At 41.9% G+C, this 24876-nt stretch overlaps 1 protein-coding gene across 4 annotated transcripts in view; it reads left to right on the forward strand.

The window, feature by feature from the left end:
• Positions 1-1323: 1323 nt before the first annotated feature.
• Positions 1324-24876, forward strand: part of BCL2L13 (BCL2 like 13) — a 39073-nt gene continuing 15520 nt past the window's right edge. Inside the window, exons 1-6 of one of the 4 annotated variants that reach the window (XM_042050083.1) lie at positions 1324-1342; positions 5018-5195; positions 14498-14608; positions 15557-15713; positions 17688-17757; positions 22156-22299. In XM_042050083.1, the coding sequence (XP_041906017.1) occupies positions 5075-5195; positions 14498-14608; positions 15557-15713; positions 17688-17757; positions 22156-22299 (603 nt within the window). In that variant the 5' untranslated portion in view covers positions 1324-1342; positions 5018-5074. Of the gene's footprint in view, positions 1343-1834; positions 1852-4976; positions 5196-14497; positions 14678-15556; positions 15714-17687; positions 17758-22155; positions 22300-24876 lie in introns of those variants that run through there. The other 3 variants (XM_042050084.1, XM_042050081.1, XM_042050085.1) reach the window with 3 other exon arrangements.

The following is a 24876-nucleotide window of genomic DNA, read 5'->3' on the forward strand; positions in this document are numbered from 1 at the left end:
GAGGGCGCGGCGGGGGCAGACGCGCCCCCTGGCGGCCGGTGCCGCTCCCGCCCCCGCCGCGGCCGAGGGACGCGCGGACCCCGCTCCGCCCGGACACCCCCGGGACACCCCCGGGACACCCCGGACCCGGCGGGCAGCGGTGTGCAAAGGGGCCGTGCCGGGCCCCCGGCGGCAGCTCCCGGACGGCGGCGGCGAGGAGAGCCGGCGGCTCCCCCGCTGCAGGGGCCGCGGCAGCGCGCAGGCTGCGAGTCCCGCACGGCCCCACCGGTGACTCATCCCGACGCCGTGCCCGCCCGCCCGGGTATAAATATCTCATTCATCGCCGTAGTAACTGAGGGGCTCACGGCTGCGCTCCCGGGGGCGGCTCCGGCGCCGCTGAAACTTGGAGCGGCTGTTTCGGATTCTCAAACCCAAATAGGCACGTCATGACAGAAAGCGAATGGAAGCTCGTTAGTAAAAGCTGTGTTTGCCGGTATTTAATGTTGTGGTGAGATGGGTTGAAGCTGCAGAAAATTGAGGACCTTTATAGTGGATAACTCATGCAGCTTTTGTTTTACTTTCTAGAAGAGAAATCATACCGTTTGCCTAGGATGCTCACTTAATTGCATTTCTCTCAAAAGTCAGCTACAAACACTGTCCAGATAAAGAACAATTATGTTTTCCAGTATTTCTACCCATTAAGTGCCACCAGGGGATCAGTAGTGGCTGCAGTATTGATTCATTTCCAGTAGGAACTGACATGTTTGAACTGAGTAGTTCTCAGTTTACTACAAAGTCTCTTAGTCATACCCTCATACAGAGTTGGAAAAGTACTCTGGAGAATTTATCTCCCAAGTTGATCACAACTGGGTGCTTTGGATAGTCCTGCCTGTTATGGGAAGTGTTTTCAGAGACAAACTGTTGCAAGGTTAAACTAGTCCACACATGCAAGTCTCATCCAAAATCCCTACGCAAGCCTTCTGCTAAGGCTGCAGAGTGCCTGAATATTTTCCATCTTGCTGATATGGGGTGTGGTTTTGTAGACCTGCAACTCCTTGGAATTCGGTATGTTTGGTGAAGAGCACCGTGTAAACCCGAGGCTGTAAATGCAGCTGAACTGAGAGTGGCTGCCTGTTGCAGAGATTGATACCGGCAAGACGACCCAAACCGTGAGCGTATCGATGTCAGGCGGCCCTAAAAATGATCTGAGCTGCGCTGCTGCCGTCGCGTTGCCTCTGTGCCTGTGCCTGCCCGTGCTCGGCTGAGCGGTCGCTGGCTCAGGCCGTGCGTGCATTGCAATAATTCAGCAGCAGCAGGAGGTGTTCAGCCACAGCGGCTCTTGGGGTGATTGAGTTTGTAGCTGGTAAGTGAGGCCTGGTGACCCAGGCTCTAGGTGGGGAATGCATCCAGCTCTGGAGTGATTCCGTTTCGGAGTGGAAGCCGAGGGCGGTGGTGCTGCTGTTTGGATAAAGCAGGTGGTCTGTGGCGGTGCTGATGTTTCTGAAATCCGTAGGTGACGTTGGTTGCCTGCTGTTTTGTTTGTAAAATCCAGCTGAACTGCTCTGGGCGCTAGAGCAGTGATGTTGCGTTTTGGGGTTTGAACGATGCACAGTAAACACATCTTGATGCAGGGTAGGGTTTTACAGACAGGGACTAAAACACAGCCCGGCCTCATCGCTGGGGATTATATTCGCTGTATTCATTGGTAGGCTTGTGCTGCCCGTTATCCAACGTATAACTCTGCCGTGGATTAGGACGTGACAGATTGCATGAGGAAATGTCAGTCCTGCTGCAACTCCTGCTCTCAGGTCGCTTGAGCAGCTCAGCCCACATGAAACAAGTGACAGCAGGGCCGGAGGAGTGACAAGCTAAGTAAGCTTCAACAGGTATCGCCTTCTATCCCCCAAGGGCGCAGGAACTGGGAAAGGTGAATTTTTTGTAGGGAGTAATGGGTAATAATGTTGATCTCTCTAGCTTTTTGAGGACAGTATTCCTGCAGGGAACCTGTCAAACCAGAAGCAGCCCTCTTTTCCTGGTGTTGAGACACAGACTCTGTGTAATGCCTTATTTCCTCTGCTCCATTGCATCTCCTGTACAAGCTTATCCTCTTAAACACTTTCTGGACTCTCTTCCATTTTGCTCCTTTAGTGGAGAGCTCTCTTTCCTCTGATCTGGTCTCTCAAGCTGTGTGTCCTTTCTCAATCCCACTCATTCCTGAAAAAATGGCCTTTTCTGAGATATTTACAGTATCTGAGTCAATATTTCTGTATTTCTCTTTGTAAACAAAACCAGTCATTCACAATCCAAAACGAGTCATTCAGTTACTGTGCTGTGGGCTTCTCTCAAAGGAAGACGAGTGATTCTGAAGTGCACTTCCACTCATGACATTCTTTTATGTGAATTTGAAGATTTCTTCCATTCAAGTTCTTAAGTCTCCCTTCTCATTTCAGTATAAAACTGCCTCTCAAAATATATCCACCAAGGTAATTTTTTTTTTTCATCCTTCTTTTCCCAGAGAAACATTAGCCACTATTTAAATAAGCAGTGGTCCGATTCTCTCTCTCTGTTGTTTTTTTTTCCCCTTCGTCCCCTCAGAAGTGCTGAGCTAAGCACACTGAAATTTTTGTGAATTAGGCCTCCCTGTTGCCCTGTGCTGCTTTGGATGTCATGCTTGTTTTGATCAACTTTTTTCTTTCATTTTCTGCATTGATTTGGAATTATATTTTGAAGAATAATCTCTGTTATATATACAGACTTTTTCTTTGGCCCACAGCACAGTTTCTGGATGTCTCTGGACCATCTGTCAGGCTAATTTTTTTCAGGAGAGATCAGTTCAGGTTGTCTGGAAGGGCTCCCATTCACTGTGTAGGCATTGTGAGAAGCATTTTGATTTTCAGGCCTGTGGATCTCTACTGAACAAACCAGAACTGAAATGTGCCGGGGAGCTTTTGGTTTTTGGTGCATGGCACATTTCACACCTGGTGATGTGAACATGTGATGTGGTGATTGCGTGTGGGGGTCTGGTCTGAAGAGCAGATCTATTGTTAAAGGATCCTAAAGTCTTCAGAGCAATTATTTTTTCCCAAATCCTCTTGCTCTATGAAAATCTCAGCTATGGAAGAGGCTCACGGGTAACTGTGTTGTGAAAAAGCTGTGGTTCTTCTCTGCTGTGATTTCTTAGGTTTCTGAAGCAGGATATGTTGCCTGTAGAGTACTTTGGGATGGAAGAGGCAGCATAGATGAAGTGTTGACTCCAAGTTTATTGCTTCCTCTGTATATAATTCACTACTTAGGTTCAAGCTGCAGCAAAGACAACCAAACCTTTCTGGTAAAGGCTTTCAGGCATTTTCAAATACATGGAGCAAGAGGCAGGGCTGCCATAGTATGGTCTTCATGAGAGATCCCTTTTCTGTTTTCAATACTGAATGAGTTTCAGAAACTAGAGTTTCTAAAGAGCCAATTTTATACCAGTTCTTTTCCTTTTGCAGCTTTTAGTTTGGTGGTAAATTTTTCTTTGCCAAGCTATCCACTCCCACAGCAACCGTGCCACAGCGCAATTCTAGTTCAGTTTATGTGCAGTAACCAGTGTACAACTGCTATTAATCTGAATTCCTTCTCAGGGAGGAGGGGTTAGAAGTTAGCCCAGACATCTTGAATAGCTAGACAGGCAAGTGCTTTTCTTTTGCTTTCTCAGTTTATTATTATTATTATTTTTAATCTTGAGGCTTCATTTGCAGATTGTTCTTTGGTTTTGGAACCTGGTTCTTTCTTTTAGTCTCAAGGCATTTCCAGTGTAATCCATAACTCTCTTGAGAGGGTCCAAGTTCTAGTCCCTGTGTATAGCATGTTGCTCATTCTAACTGCTTCAAACTTGATATAAATTTTTCTTCTAAATGTGACTGCAGTCTCACATTAAATTGCCTGTCTCTTTCAGTGCCTGTTCAGCAGTTGTTCCGTAGCACAAACTTTCTTGTGTGTCTTTCATTTAGACATCCATTCTGGAGGCCAAGAATGGGCTACTGCTTGTTTGGGAATGACTCTTTGAAGTCCTGGAGAACTTAATTTGAAGAGTTTATCAGAAACCCCTGGATAGTGTTATTTGATTCATTAAGTTGACAGCATGTTGGAAGTAGTTATCCAGACTTTGCCAAATAAAAAGAGCTAAAACATGTTGATTAATCTCAAACATCTTTTTAATCTGTTGCATGGCTTTTCCCCCACTTCCATGGTGTTGTTTGAAATTTTACTTTTTACCTCGTAGCTTTTAATTTCTCTCTACCTTAGTTTTCCTGCTGGTCTTATTTGGATATTTGAAAAAAGCAACAAAACAATTAGAGTGAAACAGGGTGGAGTTCTTTGGCCAGATGTTGCTGTTAGGTGTGGATTTCTGGTTTATACTTAATAATGTCTGGGTGAGAAATCCAGGACAAACAACCATCTGTTCTTCCAATCCCTGCAATGAACATGGAATTTACTCTGTTGACCATATGTTTTCCATTGCTGTTGGAACAGTAAAGTGAATTTGAGGCAATTGTGGTCACTTTTTCTGCATTGCAATTTTTGAGCATCATAGTAGTGAACCTGAGAAAGCAGAGACTCGGGAAAATATTCATGGGAGGCTTAGGGAAAGAGACACTCCTTGGAACCTGTCTTTTTACCTCATGTTGTGATTAACAAAGTCTTCAGAATCTGTTGAAGCCTCTTTGCATGAGCACGTGCATTTTTGTGTGTGGTTGGGATGGGAGGCGTTGGGAGGAGGACACGTGGTGAGGAACTGCTCGTTTTGCTTCCCTGGGAGTGTGTGTGTCAGGCAGGAGTGAGAAATGCCACTGCTGGCAGCAGGCAGGCAGCTGGACTGGGGCGCAGTTGGGTTTACTCTGCATGGTTCTTATTAAAATAAGAATGCGTAGGATATCAGGGCAAAAACCTGGATATTGCTTCAGGATTGTTGCATAACTCCTTGTTCTGTACGAGTGCATGACCTGTTGCAGCCTTATAAACAAACAAACAAACAAAACCCTTTCCTCTTTCCTGACAGCCTTCCTGGGTTCCCCAGAGCGCAGCCGACGTGCCCCACACGAACACAGCCAAGCCGATGGCGTCCGCTATCGCCGTGCCTGTAGGATTTCACTATGAAACCAAATACGTAGTGCTCAGCTACCTGGGCCTTTTAGCACAGGACAAGCCACAGGAGCATCCTCCTCCTCCAACTCAAGGTAATATTTGCGTATTCATCTGTAGCCATTTACATATGCAGCTGTATTTACAGTTAGTTCTTCAGGTTTTTCTGCAGGGATGCAGCGCGTGAGCCTGATGTTTGGTGTAATGAATCTCTTGGTTCATTCATTGAAAATTGAATAAATTTCAGTTGAGAGATGAGCGATGCTGATGGAAGCAAAGCTGTTTGTGTGCAGATTACTGTTTTAATTTGAGCTGTGCCAGGGCTGACTGGTGTTCAGGAAGCATGTAAGTGGTTTTAGTTGCTGTCTTGAGACCAGGGGGGATGGATATATGTTACCTTTGTTGAGCCATCATGAGAACTTCAGCCCATGCTTGCTATTTGTTCAGGACACAAGTGGAAGTAAGCAGGGGTGAGGTGGTGTTTACTGCCATAAACTGAGTGGTGGCTTGAGCAATCTGCTGTGCTAAATAGTTTTGCCCTGTTGCATTGAGGCTCCTGTTGTTGTCAGTCAGTGCTGGTGCAGAGACGTGGCCTATGCTACTTCTGTTTATTTATTTATTTAGAAGTCAAGGACTGCATGGAGTCAGATGTTTCTTCTAGGACAGTTTTATGGATAAAAGAGGTTAAGTAAAGAAATAGAAGGCAGAATTAAACAAGTTTGGTAGATTGTGTTTCACATAAACCTAGGGGGTAAAACTTTTCTTTATTTTGTGGTGGCAAGCACTTAAGCAATGTTGTTTGTCAGGATTGCCTGGGTGACTTGTCACTTCTTAATGATGTTTTAGTCACTGCTAGTTCTGTGATTCAGAACTTATTCTGATGAAAGGAGGATAAAAAAACACCCAAACCAAATAGAGAGAGTCTTCAGAATCTACTTTTTCTCTTTGAACAATCATTTAAGAATGCATATGCTGTCATTTACTGAACTTACCTGTCATGAAGTGAGAAATTCTTGAAAAGAAAAGATTGCATTAAAGTTATGACAGAACTGCTTTTCAGTTTGGCACCAGAGCATATACCATATGCTGGTTATATTATATATAATTATAATTTTATATATATATATATATATATATATATATATAAAATATTAATGTTAGTATATTTAAGGTATGTTTGCTACTTCCACTTTGACTGCATCTGTGGTCCATGAAAGAAGAGGCACCCTAGCTGTTTCATAAAACCCTTTGTTTCATAAAACCCTTTGTTGAAAAATGTGCTTATTTTAGTGATGAGATCTCATTCTGGACATCCCACCCATTTATAACTGGGCTGTAACTGGAAATGTATTGAGTACGTATAAAAGTTCAATGTGTAAGAGTCTGCTTTGTTGTATAAATACAACAAGATTCAGAAAGGAAAATGTCAGTCTTAAAGCTTTTCAAAAATAATTTGGCTATAGTTGCCTTTGAAGTATTTGCAAATTGAGGTGAAACCTTTCAAGTAATTCTCGTTACTGAAACCTCTGAGCTTCTAATCTGAATTACAGCAGTATATTTAAACTTTCTGAAGAGGAAACTAGAAATGCTTAAATGAAAATTTTGTAGTCAATTAAGAGGACTTCTCAGATAGTGTTTAGATGTTTTAGCTTGTGTGACAGCAGGCTGTAGTTGGACTTGCTATTAGGATTCTCTAAAGCATTCATACTTTACAACTTCTAAACAGGAAATCTTCCTACATTTTCCCCACCCCATTCCCCAAACCAGAGAGTGACCACAATGTCTCCTCTCCTGCTCATGTTTCACTTTAATTAGGTCTCTCTTTCAGTGTTTTTGCTGCTTTCTGGTCAAAGGCTCTGGATTAAATAATTTTGCCTTACTTTTAATTTGCCAACTTGTTTCTCACTCTATTTTGTAATGCTTTGAATGGACTTCAGGCTGTATTGAACTAAGCAAACGCTTTATCCTTCTGCTTCAGGATTTGTTTTGTTCTTTCCTAACTCACTTTTCCTGGTGGTGGTTTTCTGCTCTCCATGCTTCTGAGAGGTTTCTTTTGTCTGCTAGCTACATTTTAAAAATCCTTTCTCCTACTTTTTCTCTCCTTGCTTGTAATTAAAGAGTGTTTGAGCTGCACTCCTGGGCTGTGTGTGGTTATTTTGGAGCGCTGTGTGCATCTCCTTGGACTACTGAGCAGTTCCAGTAGTCCATGTAGCCAGTCTGTACCTCCTTGTTGTTTGGCACTGGCTGATGCCCCCTTGCTGTAATCTGCTCCCTGGGCTCCATGTTCTCCCCAAGGAGGAGAGCACAGCCCATAATGGATATTTCCTGCCCTGCCTAATGCACTGCTGGGAGGTAGCTGGGTGTTACAGTCCCAAGTGTGGGCTGAGAAACCTGGTTAGACCAAGGGAGACGGGAGAGCCGGGAAATGGAAATGAACAGTTGTTGTCTGGAATCCTGTCCTGAGGAGGAGACTTCTTGGGTTGGTAACAAGGGAGGGGTAACAACAGCACAACATTGCTTCCTGCTTGTCAGTGTGTTTTCCAAGCACCGTCACCAGTTGTTGGTACAACACTTTGAGTGATCCCAAGTTCCTTCTTCCATTGTGGATTTCCGTGGCACTTCAAAATGCTGGTCAGGAGTCTCTCTGCTCTATGGTTGAACACCATTGATTTGTGAATTGAGAGGATTCCAATAAAAAACACCTGTCCTTAATCTTATTTCACTCTGATTTGGTTGTTGTGCTGACAGACCTTTCATAGGAAGCAGTGAAGCAGTGATTTTGGCTATTGCCTGTTTCCTTTCCAGTTGCAGAACACTCCTGCATTTTGTGTTTCACTGATATGAGGCATTGACTCTGGTTTGTAGTACTTTCCCTTCATTTGTTTTTCTTAGATCCAAATGGGCCTGTAGTCCTGGTCTGTTTTCTGAATCATATTACAGTATAATGGGAGTATCCAGGAAGACAAGTTTTAGCTTGCCCTGGTGGTGTTAACCTCCTTGTCTGCCTGAGTGGGAGAGTGAGGGACTCCTCTAGAGGGCAGTTCAGCATCCCAATTACAGCCACCTTGTGTCACCCGCTGGAGGATCTTCTGCCTTTCCGTTGCGTGTGTACAGAACACGGGAGATAAGGAAAAAAGGCACACTAGGTGTTAGGATTTCTGTGTCTCCCTTGAGTCTCCTCCTACAGCAGTTTCCCAGATCTCAGTGAAGTTTCAGCACTCCAGTTAAACTCGAAAGCCTATCTGGTGGTCAAAAACACCCAACCAAAAAAGTGGTCCTTCCCAACAGGAGTGGTACTATTTTATCTCTTCCAGAACTGGTAGGAGAGATTGAATGCTTTTGTTTGTTCCCCTTTCTTTCCTCCTACCATCATACGCCTCTGTTTCCCCTCATTTTGTACTAGGTTTTTTCTGGTGTACGTCTTGCTGTTTCAAAAACTGAGATAAGAATAAAACTTTAAGATAGGTTGATAGGTTTCCAGTTAAAACTTCTCATTTTTTGCAGGCATAGTGTGCTTTGCAAGACCAATGGTTTTGGGAGGATTTTTATTCAGTGAATAGAAAATTCAGAGAAATTACATAGAAAATTACCTCACTGTGTTTCCTTTTGGGTCTCTTGGTTGGTCTTGGTTTTGTTGCAAGAAGGATGGCTTCAATTGCAAACACTGAAATCGCTTCTGGCTTCAAGCAAATAAGGTTGTTCTAAATCAACACCTGATGAGCACTTGGAAATTTTTGTTTTGTTATCTTCTCTTCAGTGCAGTGGCTGAAGAAAGAGCCATCCACAGTATTCCAGTCCCTTGAAGAAAAGACAGTTTTACTGGACAAGCCAATCTTTTAGCATTACAGCTCTATAGTATTCTGTAATGGATTTCAGTGTCTCCAGAGGTGAATCCAGCAAATTTAACTGGCCAGTACTTTAAGAGATTTTTCCTGTTAGTTTTGCCAGAATGCTGATTCTGTGTAACAGTCATTGCAGTTTATTTAAATCAAAATCCGTTAGCAGTAAATTCTGTTACTTTTGGTGACTTTTCAGGTAGGTGGACAAACTCAGATAAATTGATAAAACACACAGAGTAGCATCACCTGTGTAAGTTGATGTGGTTTGAGGCAACAGATGAGTACATATATTTTAAATGTGTGGAAACTCTCAGTTGTCTTGATGCCTTTTCTTGGTCTTAAAATCAAGAGTCAAACACGGTTAGAAGGGGAAAAGGGATTTTACCTTGGTATTTATTTTAAGGATCCTTAGGTGCACACGGCCAGGTCGAATGCACCGAGATGCACCCCCCCGAGTCTATCCCCAAAGATCGGGTGTATCATTATAGGTGTTACTAATTAGCAGATCTCTCAAAGATTCCCCAATTAGAGGCTCAAGTGATTCCCCCTCTCCAAGGAACCTTCCCCTGGATGGTTCTATCTTAGTTTACAGAATGTGTTCTGGAGAGGACCTTGGGCTCTGGGGCACACTGATCCCTAGCTACGAAGCTTCTAAAGTGTTTAATCTCTCAGCTTGACAAACAAGTCCAAGAATGTAGGCAAAAGCACTGAGAATACAGAAGTTGCAAAAAGGTATAACAGGGGTATAAAAGAAAAGGCAAAAAATCTTCATGGCATCAGTCTGTTCATTAGATTGTGGAGAGATGCTTTGTGTTTTTTCAGAACTCTTGTCATACCTATGAGTACTGGTTCAGACACAGAAAATAAGTATCGAGTATTGGAAAACATCTCTACACTTTCCTCCCTGAAGTCACTCTCATTACAGGAGCTTCCACTCAGCTGCAGTTGTTAGTATTACTGACTTTTCAAGTGAGTCAAAGTACTTTGGTTTTGTGATTCAGTATATTTGTATTATAAATGTTTCTTTGTATTTCATCGAGGAGTGACTTTTAATGTATTTTTCTTTTTTAATCTATTTCCCCATTGCTTGACACCATCCCATGAGCTTGCAGCTACAACTAACATTGTGAAGAAAAGTAGTTTTTCTGTGTTTTCCTTGACAGAGTGAAAAATCTTAAATAATCCCTTATCTTGCAGAGCATCTGAAAGATTTATAGCCAGTGCCATTACTGCATGGTGACATGGGTTGGTCAAGAGGTGAGCAAGGTTTTGACAGTTTTACAGTTTCCCTGAGGTGCATGCTATCCACAGTACTTTAATCCAGTCATTCTGCACAGTGTTCTTTTGACCATTTATTATCTTCTTGGAATTACCTATGAAGTGCTGTATGTAGTTAGTGATCAAGCCATTTTCATGGTTTCCCACACACATGGTACCTACTGTTGGCCTGTAGGAAATGAAGGAGTTTTTTAGGTTGAACTTACTTGTTAGAGACTTTGCTCTTAGGGCAAACACACGTGTTTGGGCTGTAAAGATTCACACTGCAGGTCGGAGCAGTCCAGTTCATGCTAGTAAGGGAGCTATTCCCTGAACTGAGGCAAGGAAAGGGAGCTTTTTGGGGTGTGAATTCCCACTTGATTAAGCCTCCTCTCTGCCCACAAAAACAAACAAAAAAAAAGGCTGCTAGTTGGCAATATCTTGTCTCTTTTTGGCTGGTAATATTTTAGACTTTTTTAGTTTCTTTTAAGCTGAGCCTTCGTATGGTTTATAAAGAGCTTCTTTTAAACATTTCTGAAATCGAGGGCTACATCTATGTGTGGCAGTCCATGTTCTGGAGTGTGCTGGAGTAATGGATGTACTTTTCATTGAAGGAAAGAGATAAAAACATTTGTAAAGAGATTTTTTATATATCTGTCACTTCTCAGTGCTCAGAGTAATTTTAGAATCTTAATGTTCAAAAAGGTCTGAGATGTTAAAGAAATACTACTGTCATGCTGAAAGTAAATTTTTAAGTTAGCTGTACAGAAGTTAATATAGAGACCTAAGAGAAGTTGAAAACGAAGGTATTGCTAAATTAAAAGTACAAGCATGAAAGAAAAGAAGTCTGGAGCAATCTGTGACACCGGTAGCTTTCTTTTCCAATCATCCTGCATTCCCTTGAACTAAAAAGGCATAAGATCTTTTCAGTCCCCTTATAGTTGCTATTGTCCCTTGTTAGCTGAAGTTTTGACACAAGCATTGTAGAATCAGATGTGCAGACTCTGTAGCTCTGATGAATGACTTCCCATCCCATCCCTCCTCCTCCTGGGATCAACCCTGGCAAACGGGTTAGTCTCATATTTTTACTGAGCTTCTGGAGTTTTACTGAAGTATTACATTTATTTAGTAGTCTGATGGTCCCTGATGTGATGCCTGATGGACTTTCAGAACACATTTTCCTCTGCTTTTCAGGTTAGTTCCAAATACCTGAAACCCAAAATCTTAACATAATTGTGGCAAAGGGAACATTTATTCCATAAATAGGAAGTAGAATACTCTAACTTGGTTGTGTAAGAACATGTAACAGAGGTTTGTTGTGCCTCTGGGTTGGGAAGAGGCCTTGCAGAGTTGGTTTACCAAAAGCCCAGAAGAGGCAAGCCCATTTCTTGAGCACAGGAAAGCATTCAATGCTTATGGCTCTTACAAGCACCATTTCTGGTGTGACCATTTGCATCCTTAATAATGAAAATATATTCTCATCTAAAATAAGCTGGTTTTACTCCTTTCTTCTACCTGTTGGCGACTTGGAAGTTGACTAATTGAGAAAAATATGCCCCTCACTTAGGACCTTTGCTATTGGAATATGCTGTTCTCCCACACTGTGTGCAGTGTTTGTTGGTAGCAGTCAATATCCAGGAGATGCAGAAAGCTGAAATCCATTTGTTATCAGGGGAATAAACAGTGCAGAGTCACTGCTCTGGGAGGGGTAGGGTTTTGATGTTCTGGCATGACTGAATAGTCAGGTGCTCTCGGAATCAGCAGCTGCTGCAAAGTTGTGGGTGTTACGAGATGGAAACCATTGACTGCAGTGCTGATTATCTAAACAGCTCTTTTGTATGCTGGCAGCACTGGAATTTCTCTTCCTTCCATCTTCCGGGTGACTTCTTATCAAGTATGACAGCTTGTCATGTGTGATCATCGTCACATTAGTCCCGTGAGAATGGGTGCTCCTCTGAGCCCCCTCGTCCCTTCCATACACGGGGGGAAGCGCAGGTTCAGACAGGGCTTGGCACTTGCACACACTTGTTGCACTTGACTCTGAAGCAGTGGTTCAGTTCTTCAAAGAAGCAACTGACAGGGACTGACAGGGCATTAACCAAAAGGAGGAATGGTTTGCTCCTCTCTGGAATTTATTACTCAGAGTGGCAAAGAGAGACTACTTGGGAAGGGATTTAAGAAGCTAAATAAAGTTATTCTGAACATGTGTGGTTAAGTAAAATGGAATTAAACTGATTATCCTTTGTTCTTTTAGACCGGTCACAGAAATATATGAGAACATTTTACACTGACTTAAGCATACATTGGTTTAGAGAGGTACTTGTGCTGAGTTTTTAAGCATTAACACACGTTCAGTGGGTTGATACTGTGGATTTGTAACTTATTTTTCAATTGTAGGAGACCTTGAAAGCTTACTGTCTAGTGGTTTTTTAAATACAGAAAATGACAGTGTACTTCAGTGGTGGGTAGTTAACTACACATTTGCATGTGTTAAGTGCTTTTACAGTTTTCACACACCCTTATACAAAATTTAGTGACTATATGTGCCCATTGTGGAAGAAAAGGGAAGGCAGTACAACACTTAGAGTGAGTTCCAGCAGAGAAACAAACCAAAGAAAACAGGCCATAAAGCTGTCGTTCACAAGACCACCAAATTATGATTTAGTGCCTTTGAAACAGGAATGAAAAAAGATGTGCCAGAAAGCTCCACTGGCTGTTAACAGGACTTACCTGAAGATCTGGATGTGAAATGAAAATGATGAGGAGGAAATTGAGTCAGATGATACCAACATTACAGATACAAATAGTTTCCCTTTTTGTTTTCTTCAACTGAGTGAAGAATGTCTGTAGAGCAGAACATTGTGTGGATGCCCTGGTAGAGCTGTAGCCCTTGGTGTAGGTGCAGAAAGGGTGAGGTAGGTTGGCTCATCAGTATTTGGGGGAATGAGGAAGAGACAGTGGACACGGGTAACCAGAAGTTCAGTCAGGATGTGGTATGTGAGTCGTGGGTGTGAGAGAACATGAAGTCCCAAAGAATGTCTTCAGAAAAAAAAAGAATTCTGAGGAATATTACGAAGCAATTCCATTTTGTCTCTAAGTAGAACATTTTAAGGAATTGAGTGAAAGGAAGAAGAAAATTTCAGTGGTGGACTCTTGGTTGGTGAAGTTCAGTGAAAGCAAGAAGTGAAGCAGTTAATGGAACAGTTCATGTAGTGTGCCCTAAGAAAGGGGTTTGAAAACATGCCTGAAAGCTGATGGAAGAAACAGAGATGAGCAAACCCAAAGAAAAAGCAGCTAAATAGCAAGAGTTTGGAGCTGGAACTCTGTCAAGGACATTTAATCTTCATGTTAGTACCACCTCATAAAATTTACTTGAGTGGTTACCTTCGTCATACCCACCTTATGTTGGAAATGCTGACATTTAGCAGGCAGTTCCTTAGAGATTCAAATGTCCTAAATACCTTGGTTTGTTTGGAAACAGTTTTGTGTCTCTTGGTACAGCATAATGATTAAGATGATTGAGAGTCTATGTAATCCTGACTATATGGCTGAATCAATTTTTTGTTACCAGTATCTCGAGTCAGCACATAGAATATGTATTTGTGATCCCAAACCATGGCATGTGAACTTCTGGGGATATGTAGCCATTTCAAATTCCTAAATTTCTTGGTTGGGAGAGGAGAATTGACAACTGACTGACAATTGTGGGGTCCTTTGCCTGAACCCAGTCTTAAATTCTTTCACTGTGGCCTGTAGACTCCTCATGACCAGGGAAATGAGGCACAGTTCACAGGTTTCAGGATTCTTCATTGATGTCATTGCAGAGTTGCTCTGAGAATGTTGTCGATTTTGCAGGCATCAATATAAATTTTATATTTTGCCACTAAAAATCAAGTTTATGCCAGTCTGCTTTGTTTCGGTGTAGTTTGATAATAAGTGTATTAGGTATAATGGCTGCTTGTTTATGTACCTTGGTTTGATTTGGTCTTCAGTTGAAGACGTTGCTTTTAAAGCTGCTGTGTATTCTGTTTTAAGCCTTACAGTTCTGTTGGTTTTGGGTTTTTTTTCATATTTAAAGCACCAGTTCTACCGTGAATAGGCCTGGAAGTTTATCTGTCTCTGGGTTCATGTAATAAAACTTTTGTAATAAGTCCTCTTGAGGAATCATACTTGTTGCTGTCTGAAACAGAACTTTCACCTTGAATTCCTTTATACTCAATATTTCAATACCATTTTCCATTATCTACCTGATTTGAAACATGGAATTAAAGCATTTAAATGATTTCTCTGGTTTCTTTCAGGGACTCAACAACAGCTTATGGCACAACATGCTTTGGAGAAAGAGGCTTTGGAGAAGATTAAAATAGAAATCGAGGAGGAGCTAAAACGTCTTGATGAAGAAATCTTGGAAGGTGCTCTTCAGGTTTTCCCGTTTCAATCCATAATCTCTATGCACTGTAATGGTGGTTAATTTGTAACAGGTACTCTAGTTAAAGAGATTTTTGAATACATTGAATCTCTTTATTCTCCTCCCCCCACAAGATTTGTACACATTGTCACATGGAGTAAAATAGTTAAACGTTACCATTTGGAGTGGTGGAGCCCAGCCAAAGCAAACAGCTGGATGACATTTAATAGGCTACTATAAATAATGAAAAGTAAGCAGCCCTTAAGCTGTTGCAGTTGATGGCAGAAGCCCTCAGGAGCTAGTATTTTGAGGAGTGTGGACTTAAACCATCAGATTTCTCCCTTCCACCAGGTTTATTTTTTGTGATGTGCTTTGACCTGTGGATATGGCTTTTATAGGACTCCCAGCAAGGAATGATTTCAAACCCATCTTTGCTTTGCATGTGTGTTGCAATTTGGAAATCTGAAATAGAAACACTCTAGAGCTGTTTAAGTTCATTCATATGGAGCTTTCTTAGAAATTTTAAACTGAGAAGGAAAAGGTTAAATGAACAAAATAATATTTTAAAAAATGATACTCTAGTACTGCTGCAGAGATGTCCATGTGTGGGCAAATTTACCATGAAAAGAGGCTCTTTGCTGCTCCATCAGGGTTGGCATCAGCTTAAAATGGGAGAATAGCTGCCCATTCAGCAAACTTGCTGGTTGGGATGCAGTTGTGAAACAAGAGCTGGAGGGGAAATGTAGTTCAAAGTCATCTCTGCCTTGTAAGTAGCACTTTCAGAATGTATTTGGACATTTTTTTACCCTGATTTGTTCACTGCATACTTTGACTACAGAGCTGTGATTTTTTCATCCCTCATGTAAACTGTGTTAACTGCTGGGATAAGAAATCTGAGACTGTTGATGTTCTTCTGTGAATCTGTTTTATTTTGTGTACCTTCTTCTCTCAGCATTTACCACCACAGGGTTTGACTGCCACACTTCCCCAGTGTTCAGCCCTGCCAATCCAGAGAGCTCGATAGAAGACTGCCTGGCTCATCTGGGGGAGAAAGTGTCCCAGGAGTTGAAGGAACATCTGCACAAAGCACTGCAGAGCTTGCTTAGCAAGTGAGTTTCCATTTGCTTTTTCAAAGGGAAGGTGTTTCCTTTTGCACTGTGACTGCTGCTGAAATGCTGAAGTTGGGACTGCTTCTTGTATTGTATTTCTTTCTTTTTCAGTGTTCCTTTATCTGGCTGGGGTTTTTTTTGTTTGTTTGTTTGTTTTGTGATGTAATGTGCAAATATTTCTTGGTGGTATTTGGCCTTTGCAGCAATGTAAGTTGTAAAATTTTTCTAAGCTTTTGTTACTGAATTTCTGAGGCTGCTCCAAGCAGTTTGAGTTGCTGGTGAAACTGGCAGCTGCCATTGCCAGTTTTGTGAATGCTGGGCTGTAGCCACGCTAACTTCTTTGGCCTTACAGCTAAGAGTGGAGCTGAAGCTGTGTTTGTGGTCTGGCCCATGATGAGTGGGAGAGTTTCCCTGAAAGGATGGTGTTTAGAAACCTTGTGACCACCCTTCAGGTACACATCTGAAGCAGGTGTGGGCTCCTGGGCTAACCTTGGTGCTCTAAGAGCTGTCCTGCCAGTTTAAGCTTATTGTTTAAATAGCATGTTGCAGTTGGCATGCTAGTATCTTAATTAATGTGTTTGCAAATTGGTACAGTTGTTGTGGTTGCTTGGTTTTCTATTATGAATTACCAGCCTGCAATTTATGGGTTCACATGAACTACTTGGGGCTTTTCTGAGTGACCTCCAAAATGTGCTGGTAGAGAGCTGGAGTTGGAAGGTGCTGCTTTAGGAACAGTTGCATAAATGCAGTCGTGCATTGAAGTGGTTCCAGCTTGTTGATACCCTGATGATCTAGGCTTCCTATGTTTTCTATAGGAAAATATTTGCATTCTGAGTAATTTTTTTGTTTATATATGTACATACATAAAGTCTGAAGTGCCTGTGAAACCGTGTTGCCTTTTTCTAAGGCAAACTAGAGTTACTATTTAATCTCTTGATGATATCCTTCCTGCAGCTGTTGCCGCTCTTCTCATCCCACTGATTGATTTGGATTTGGTTTCAAAGAATTAATGTGCCAAGGAAGTCAAGAGAGTGCCCTTAAAATGACAAACCCAAATTATGCTTTCCCCACTGTGCTTTAACTCTGTTCTTTTCCCCCTGTTGCTAGAGCAGTGCTATTTGATGCAATATTTACTTGGCTTGTATTTTCGTGCCCTCTTACATGCATATAAAAAAGTGTTAGTTACCGTAGGCTGTCAGATCATGACAGGTTCCTGGAGTTCAGTAAGCAGTTCTCTGTCCAATGCCAGTTACCACTATTTCCATTAAGCTAAAGTCTGAACTTGCCTTTTGTAATGATGTGGCTGAGGACAGCTGCTTTTGAAGCAGTGCATCTTCTGCTGTCACTTGGCAGGAAGCCTTTGCTGTTACTGACTCTTAGATGCCATTTTGGAAGAAAGAGTATGGAAGAGAGGAATTTCATCATCCCAATTCAGAGAAGTAGAGACATAAATCTAGAACAGAGGTATCTACTGAAATATGAAGGGGTTTTGGGATCAAAAGTGCTGTTTCTTGCAAATAAAGGTTTCAAATCTAATGCGGTCAAACAGTCTGTGTTGGTCCACAGCCTGTATTGTTGATAAAATTTTACTCTGCATTGGCCTCTAGCCTCAGGTACGAATTTCTTAGTGGAATGTTCTTTAAAGTCTTAGATTATAAAAAACCCATATGCAAGAGCTTAGAAATTTTGTAGCATATCAGAGAACGTGCTTATCTAATGTCTTTTAAGTTGTAGAGTATCACATTATTACAAAATTCACCCAACCAGGTATATGAAAGTGTGTAAGTAGGAGAAGGGGATGACCCTGTCTGGTGCTGGTCTTTTATGTCCTGAAATGCGAGACTTGTTAGCTCTTGAAAATTATTTGCTGTAATACATGTGAAAATACTTTGTTCTCTGGAAACGGAGAACTTTATTTTATTCATGTTCTTTTGTTTCCTTGTATAACTTTCCGTGTTGGTTTAACTTCTGCAGGCCGGTGACATATCAGGAATATCGGGAGCGCACGCAGGAGGCAGCTGCTCATGCCAGTGGATGGAACAAGGTACCAGATCAGTGACTTTCACTTGCATATGTCCCATGTCTCTTTGATGTCCAAATTGTTTGTACTGGGTACAGTTGTGCTTCACAGAGGGCCAAGAATAGAAAGAATTTTGTTTTAGTATGAAATAAATTGCACTGCCAGAGTGGTAGATGTGCACACAGTGGGTAGTTTTGTAGATAATTTAGCTAGAAGTTAGTGAATGGAAGTGTTAAGTCAACCTTCCTTTAGTAAAATGAAAAGTTAGACATGTTGCTTGATTTATTTTCTTTTAATTCCCAAGAGAGGTTAATTTCTGCAGCAGTTTTAGAACAAAATCTGAGACAGTTTTTTCATAATACTTTCTACTCTTTCCGTGCTTCAATATCAGGTTTAAAATATATGTAAGAAAGAGCACTGAACATGGTGAAAATAAAAATTGACAGGATCTTCATGATATTTAAATTGTTCAGAAAACATAAGGATGGAAACCTACCTGGTTTCAAGAGTAGTTATCTCAAATGATAGGAATCTTCTTTTTTAAACAAAATGCAGATCTGTAAACGACTTATCTTAAAATACTTTTAATGTAGAATGAGTAAATTATTCTTCCCAGATTAATCTTTCATTAATCATTCAAATTCATCACCCTAATCATTCTCTGATGAGTTCAGTGGGTACTAGAAAAAGAATGAAAGAATGAAGTAACTACTTGCAAATTCAATCACAATTTGAGTGTTAAAATGTAGTCTTAAATTTAAATTAGAACAAGAGCTCTTTTTCCCCCTCTTTACCTTTTTTTGCCAGAAAGACTTTTCCCTGACTAGATTTCCCTGCTTACTTCAGAAATTGTTCATCTAACCAAGGGTGTGGGCACTTGTAAAGCAGTTTAATAAACACTGCATGACAAGTTACTGCCCATGGCTCCAGCAATTATCATTGCTTTATGTGTGTGCTCTTTCAATTTGTCATCTTGTGATTCACAGCATTTCAGTTTAAACAACCATGAAATCTGATTATCAAGAAGGTGGCTTAAGCTAGCACATTGTACTTTTCAGCTGGTGAAAGCTAAAACCAAGCATAAAAACAGACATTGTGGCTCAGCTGGCAAGGGAGGAGGTGCATGGGGTTTCTCAGGTCAATATGCTTTGGGTCCCCACCTCCTGAAGATGCAGCCCTGGGTGGCTGAATGGGCTGCATTTGGGGGTTTAGGATTCAGCCTTCATTGCTGCTGCATTCCTGCAGCCCCTGGGGCTCGTGGACTTTGGTCCCCATCAGCTTGTGGGGGAGAGCATCATCCAGAACATGTCTTTGTCATCAGCTCTGCTTGCCCCTAACATTTGTTGCTACAAAACATACAGTCCAAAAGCAAACCAGAATGGAAATTTTGTACCCTAGCACAGCACCTGTTTGTATTGTTTTTGTGGTAGCTTGGAGCTCCAGGAATGCCCAGCAGTTCCTTCAATAATCCTTGTTTTGAGGAGATGGAATACATTTGTGTTGGTTTCATTTCCTTTTAATTTCCTTTATCATCTCAATCAGAATTGTATTTTATAACAGAAGAGATCTAGATACCTTTCCTGCCATCTCAGCCCAGCTTAATTCTTTCCCTAAAGAAGCTGTTAGAACAACATGTTGATGTTGAATTCTACAAAGGAAAAGGGTCTGATTCATTGTCTGTTTGAAATAAGGCTCTCATTAAAGTAAAACAAATCCCAAACCACCTCAAAAGGGCCAAATTGAATTTCTATAATAAAATAAACGTAGTAAAAAAATTTGAAGTCCTCCACTGCTGAGTTTTCACGCTTTTTGCTTAAAACTGAATGTTATATACGTATCTACAAAATGCATAATCCCACTTTTGTGCATCATCTGAAGGGATAACAGATGCTGAGAGCCAGTTGAGCTGGTGAGTGGGTTAGCAGTCATCTTAGTGTCCCATTCTTACTGATTAATGGGGGCAAAGAATAATGCAACAAAAATGTAAGAGATTAATGTGAAGAATTAGATTAATTTTAAGTTGAAATAGTCAAAAGGTACACAGAACTGCAATAATTTTGGATATAGCTTCCTCAAAGCCTGTGAACTTTTTTTGTAATATTTTTTTGGTGTACATTTAAATTTGTAATACTGTACAGTGGGATTGCAATAGTAGAGTGGACCCTAGTGTTTCATTTACACTATCAGCTATCTTCTGATAGTAAAGTGGCTTTTATAATGGTTCCCTAGAAGTTTTCTCCTGCCAACTATTTTTTGTGTATGCTTTTCTTCGGTCAAAATATAAATAGCCCCTAGCATTCCTTCCCAGGCATCCTGGTGGAGGGAGTTGCAGTTGCTTTGAATTGCAAAGGCTGTATTTTTACTTGGCTCTGGTTAAATCTCACCACCATTCCCACAGCTACTCTTCTGTACAGAATGGTGTTGCTATCTTTTATGGAAGTACTGCGAGGTGCTTTCTTTCATGAGTTTAAGGACAGTCTTGTACAAACCTTCAGGATCCTGTTCCTACTGGGTCTCAGAGGCAGCAGTGTCAGTAATTTCAGCAGGAAAGGAAAGCTGGGTGGTGTTTGTTGGTCTGTGCAGGACTGGATGTTAGAGTTTGAGCTTGGTCCCTCACTGTGAGGCCTTGAAGAGGCTTGCTGAATTTGGGGGGAATGGATGAATTAGGCATCAGGTTGGCAAAGGAAGAAGGTAATAATCATGTTCACTATGCCAGCGTTTGAGCTCCCTTCATTTCCCAAGCAGCCTTTCTTGCCTTTGTTTCTCTTGCCTTCAGCTTACAGTAAATGTCAAATATTTTGAGATCTCAGTGTTCATGCTGCTGTAGAGTTATGTGGGTGTGCCCAAAGCCTCTGAAAGATGCCTAGCCTTGACAGCTTGGGTTTTTTTGATCTAAAAAGACTGAATTTTCCTCTGACACGTCACCTTGACCTGCTCCTTATATCTGTGCACTGATCTTGCACCTCTTCTGCCTTCGAGTTGAGATTAATTGCAAGAAACTCAAAAAACCCCAACGCTTTTAAAATTCTGGCACCATGACATTCCTACTGAAGTGTTAACAGTTACCAGTGTTAACTGTTCATCACAGAGCAACAGTACTATAACCTGTCTGCCACAGTCTTGGACTCCTTTGCTAATCAGCTGGAGCATTTTAAATTTATCAGATTATGGGCATTTTTTAGGCCCCATCTGGTTTTAGTAGTCAAGCTCAGTGTGAGGCCACCATGAATTTAGTACAAATCTCAATTTCAGCTTACTTTGTCTATTCATCTTCCTCCAGCTTTGCACCCTAAGGTGTGATTTCTGGGAATAGTAATGCAGGATATTTACAGAAAAGAAAACCAGGCTGAAGGGGGAAGAGACTGGAAAAGGAAGGAGGCATTAGGAGTTCAGTATGAGCAGTAGTAGAGCCTTCATCTCCCTTGTGCAGCTGGGAAACAGCGTTCCAGGCTGCACAGTGAATAGATGTACAGTGCAGTGGCCTCAATTAAAATGCAGTAAAACAAATATTATTCTCTTGTGTCATAATAATGCTTTTTCAGATGCTAATGACTTCGGTTCATACCAGTTTCCTGACCTTGGCGAGGTGCTGCATATAAACATTGCCCAGAGGGCCACTTGTGTGCTCTAGGAGAATAAATTTAGAGCGTAAAAGTTCGACTGCATGTTGTTTAGGCAAACAAAAACATAATTTCAGAAGGAAGTGTCTAGAACTGTATAATGTGAAGGAGGTGGATTCGCAGAGTCCTGCATCTTCCAGAGCAATTTAGGTTAAGGCTGAGCATTCAGTTAAAAGGTTTCCAAAGAGGAATGGGAGTAGGAAATGAGGGAGGAAAATCTGTATGTGTTAAATTTGACATCAGAGGGAGCATTTGACATGGGAAGGGCTTTGTGTTTGTCATTTTAAACATGTTTGTAATGTTATGCTGCTGGGTGGAGGTGTTTGTTTTTGTCCTGTCTCAAAGCCAAGTGTGAACTTCTAAACAGACTGTCTGGTGCCGTGTTCCTGTTCCAAGATGTGTATGAGTGTGTTGTTTGCTTTTGGATGCATATCCCTTCAAGCTATTTACAATGTCGCATCTTTCCACTTCTGGGGTAGCAAGTTCTGGACCTGTTCTGCTTCTCTACCTGAATCCTGTGTTGGGAAAAAAGTGGGGCTTAAGAAAACATTTCTGCATGTAGTTCTGTGAAATTCTCAAGAATTTCAGACTGTGGGTTTTTGCTTAGCAGGTTAAGTGCTTCTGTTTTAGTGCATTTTATTGTTTGTTTGCCTTGTGTCTTCTCAGAAATGAAGTGTATAGTCCCCGGTATATTTGGACTTGAAGATTCAGGCCTTTTCTGCGGACACATGAATTCTGTTCTAGCTGCACAGTAGTATTGATAATGCTTTCTGTATTTATTCACAACTCTTGTTTTTTGAAGGTCTTGGTGCCCCTGGTTCTGTTACAACAATTTCTGATGGAGTTGACCAGACGGGGCCAGGAACCACTGAGTGCCCTTGTGAACTTCGGGGTGACATATCTAGAAGATTATTCTGCAGATTATATCATTCAACAAGGAGGATGGGTAAGAAGACCTTATTTCTAAGTGTGATCCTAGTAGGAGTGAAAGCTGAGAGGGGTTGCTAGAAGTAAGCAGATGCAAGAAGGAATGCCTCAGGAAAAGAAATAAAACAATAATTGGGGGTCAGGACCAGCAAGGGATCTTGGGCAGTCATCTATTTCTCTTCTCTGCTCCAAGGCGGAACTGACTTTCACCCATTCATTTCTGATGTTGATATTAAAGACCTGTGTGATTGGACTCCACAATTTCCCAGACAGTCTGTGCCAGTTCTTTGCACTTCTGGTTTGTTGGATTGCTGCTGAAATTGAAGAGGTCCTTAGGTGTCAGATAACAATTAATTTTTGTAGAGAGTGTGTTAAGGTGCTAATTTGTTGCAGTATGGTGAGCTTTGTGCTTCCCTGTTAATATCCATGGAGCGCTTCATTTGGAAACAGACACCCGTAACAAAAGGTACTGTGTCCAAGAGGTTCCTCTTTTTAATGGCATCTTCATCCTCTGGTGACTGCTGGAAAAGGTATATGGGTTTTTTCCTCTTCTTAGATTTCAGAGAGTTTCTTAGCAGATCAGTAGTTGGGGAGCACTTCATACAGAAATGTCAATAGGTACTAACTTATTTTTATAATAAGTGATAAGATAGCTAATGCATATTAGACTTTGTAGCTGTATGGGAACATGCATAGAATGAGCAATCAGGATTTCTTTGTGCTGCATTTTTCCTTGTAGAAATCTTTAATTCATGGTAACCAGTGTTCCTGAGTCATGGCGTGCTGAGAGAGTTTCATTTAGAAATACTTCAGAAATGCAGCTCACAGCTGATGAGCTGGGTCTTGAAGGCTGAGCCTAAGATTACTGGGTTTGGGAGCAATGCCAGATTTGAATGGAATTAATCTGGGATTTGTGAAATGGCTCCAGCAAGCTGATTCATTCTAAAAGGAAAAGCTGTTCAGGAAAACCCAGTGATTAAAAAAAAAGTGCTAGTAGGAAAACTCTCATTCAGAAGCTTTTTGTATTTCAAGAGTTTACCTGAGGGTTTTTTTAAAGAGCAGCTTGTTCCAGAATTTCTGCACATCTGCACCTTCTTTATCTGTTCCCAGCAGTTGTGGAGGATAGTTCCCAAGGCCTGCAGGAGGGATTGTTTGTCTCTAAGGAACAGAAGCACTAACAGTGTGCAGCCAAATGACCTTAGGTCATTTGATAAATGCACTCATACCTCAAAGTTTTTTCATCCCAGGGCAGGCCCTTACTGGCAGCCCTTAGACAGATCAATGTCAGTACTTTTTTGCTTTTCTGCCTTGTTTTTTGACCTCCAAAAGGGCTGTGCTCTGTTTTCCAGCACGGCCTGCGAGGGAGGAGGCTGTGCTTTGTGTTTGGGTGACTGTGCATGGATGTACAGATCCGGGTGCTGGTGTCCAGCAGGCTCTGAGCGTGTCTGTGCACATCCAGCCAGGCAGAAAATCAGACTGACACAGGCAGGGCAGCAAACAAGCCAGAGCTATTTTTGAAACAGCACAAGAGGCGAGGAAAGAGACAAGGTGATGAAAATCCTTTCCAGATGAATTAATGTAGCTGCACTAACCTTTGTGAGTTGCTCTGGGGATGGGCTTGGGGTGCCACTGGGCATGTGGCTTTTTGTGGAGGAAGGGGAATATATGGTTATATTGTATTTTTTCTTCCCTGTAAGGAAGGGGTTCATTTTTACCCTGTGGCTTGTCTCTGGGTTTGTTCTGAGTCTGTGGGATGGCAGTGCTGGGAGCAGGGCATGGGGCCAGCGTGGGAGAGGTTGTGTTCTGAGAAGGGCTGGGAAGAGCCCGGCAGGCTGGTAGCCACAGGAAGTGTTGGAGTGTATGCATTTTTTAAGATAAGCATCTGCCACAGGGGCTCTGTGGGCCAGATCAAGTTGTTAGTAATCATTTGCTCGAGCCATAAGGGCAGTGTATAAACCTGGGAGTCTCCAGTGACTCGTGTTGCTGTGACAGTAAGAGGTTCAATGTTTGTGTTACTTTGGAGTGGTATGAAGATAGGTCTTTCCTGCAGCTGCTAAGAGCTTGCTTAAAAGTGAGAAGGTGCAAGAATAGCCTGTCTGGTTTTCAAGTCAGCTTTTCAGGGGCAGACCTGAAAAGCTCTGTAGTGTCTCATCCCTTGGCACCATGTAATTTGGGATCGTCCTCAATTTTTGGATTGAGGTCAGCCTTTGCCAGGAGGGGAGTAGCCAGTCAAAGGTAAGGGGTCAGCAGAGCCCTTCCTGTGCCCCACTGCAGATCTGTGGAGTCAGAGTTGTACAGAGCTGTGTCATCCCTTTGCTGCATCATTCTGTGCAGCCACAGTGCGGCTGGAGGAGCTCCCAGGGCTCTGCATGTGTGCGAGACTTGAGGTTCCCTTGTGGGCTCAGGAGGCCTGTGGGTCCAGGAAAGCATCTGGCTGAGGCTGGTGGACAGCTGACAAGAAGCAAAATTTCCAGCTCAAGGGAATAAAGGTTTACAAATTGGGTAGCTGTGCAGATTTCAAGAAATTGGCATGGCTTGTGGGAAATGAGAAATTTGATACACCGGAGGATGAGAAGTTGCATTTTGGTTTTCCATG

The sequence above is a fragment of the Corvus kubaryi genome, unplaced genomic scaffold (genome assembly GCF_017639235.1).
Source record: "Corvus kubaryi isolate FWS band 111438036 unplaced genomic scaffold, C.kubaryi_AGA036_p1.0 72, whole genome shotgun sequence".
Classification (NCBI taxonomy): Eukaryota; Metazoa; Chordata; class Aves; order Passeriformes; family Corvidae; genus Corvus; species Corvus kubaryi.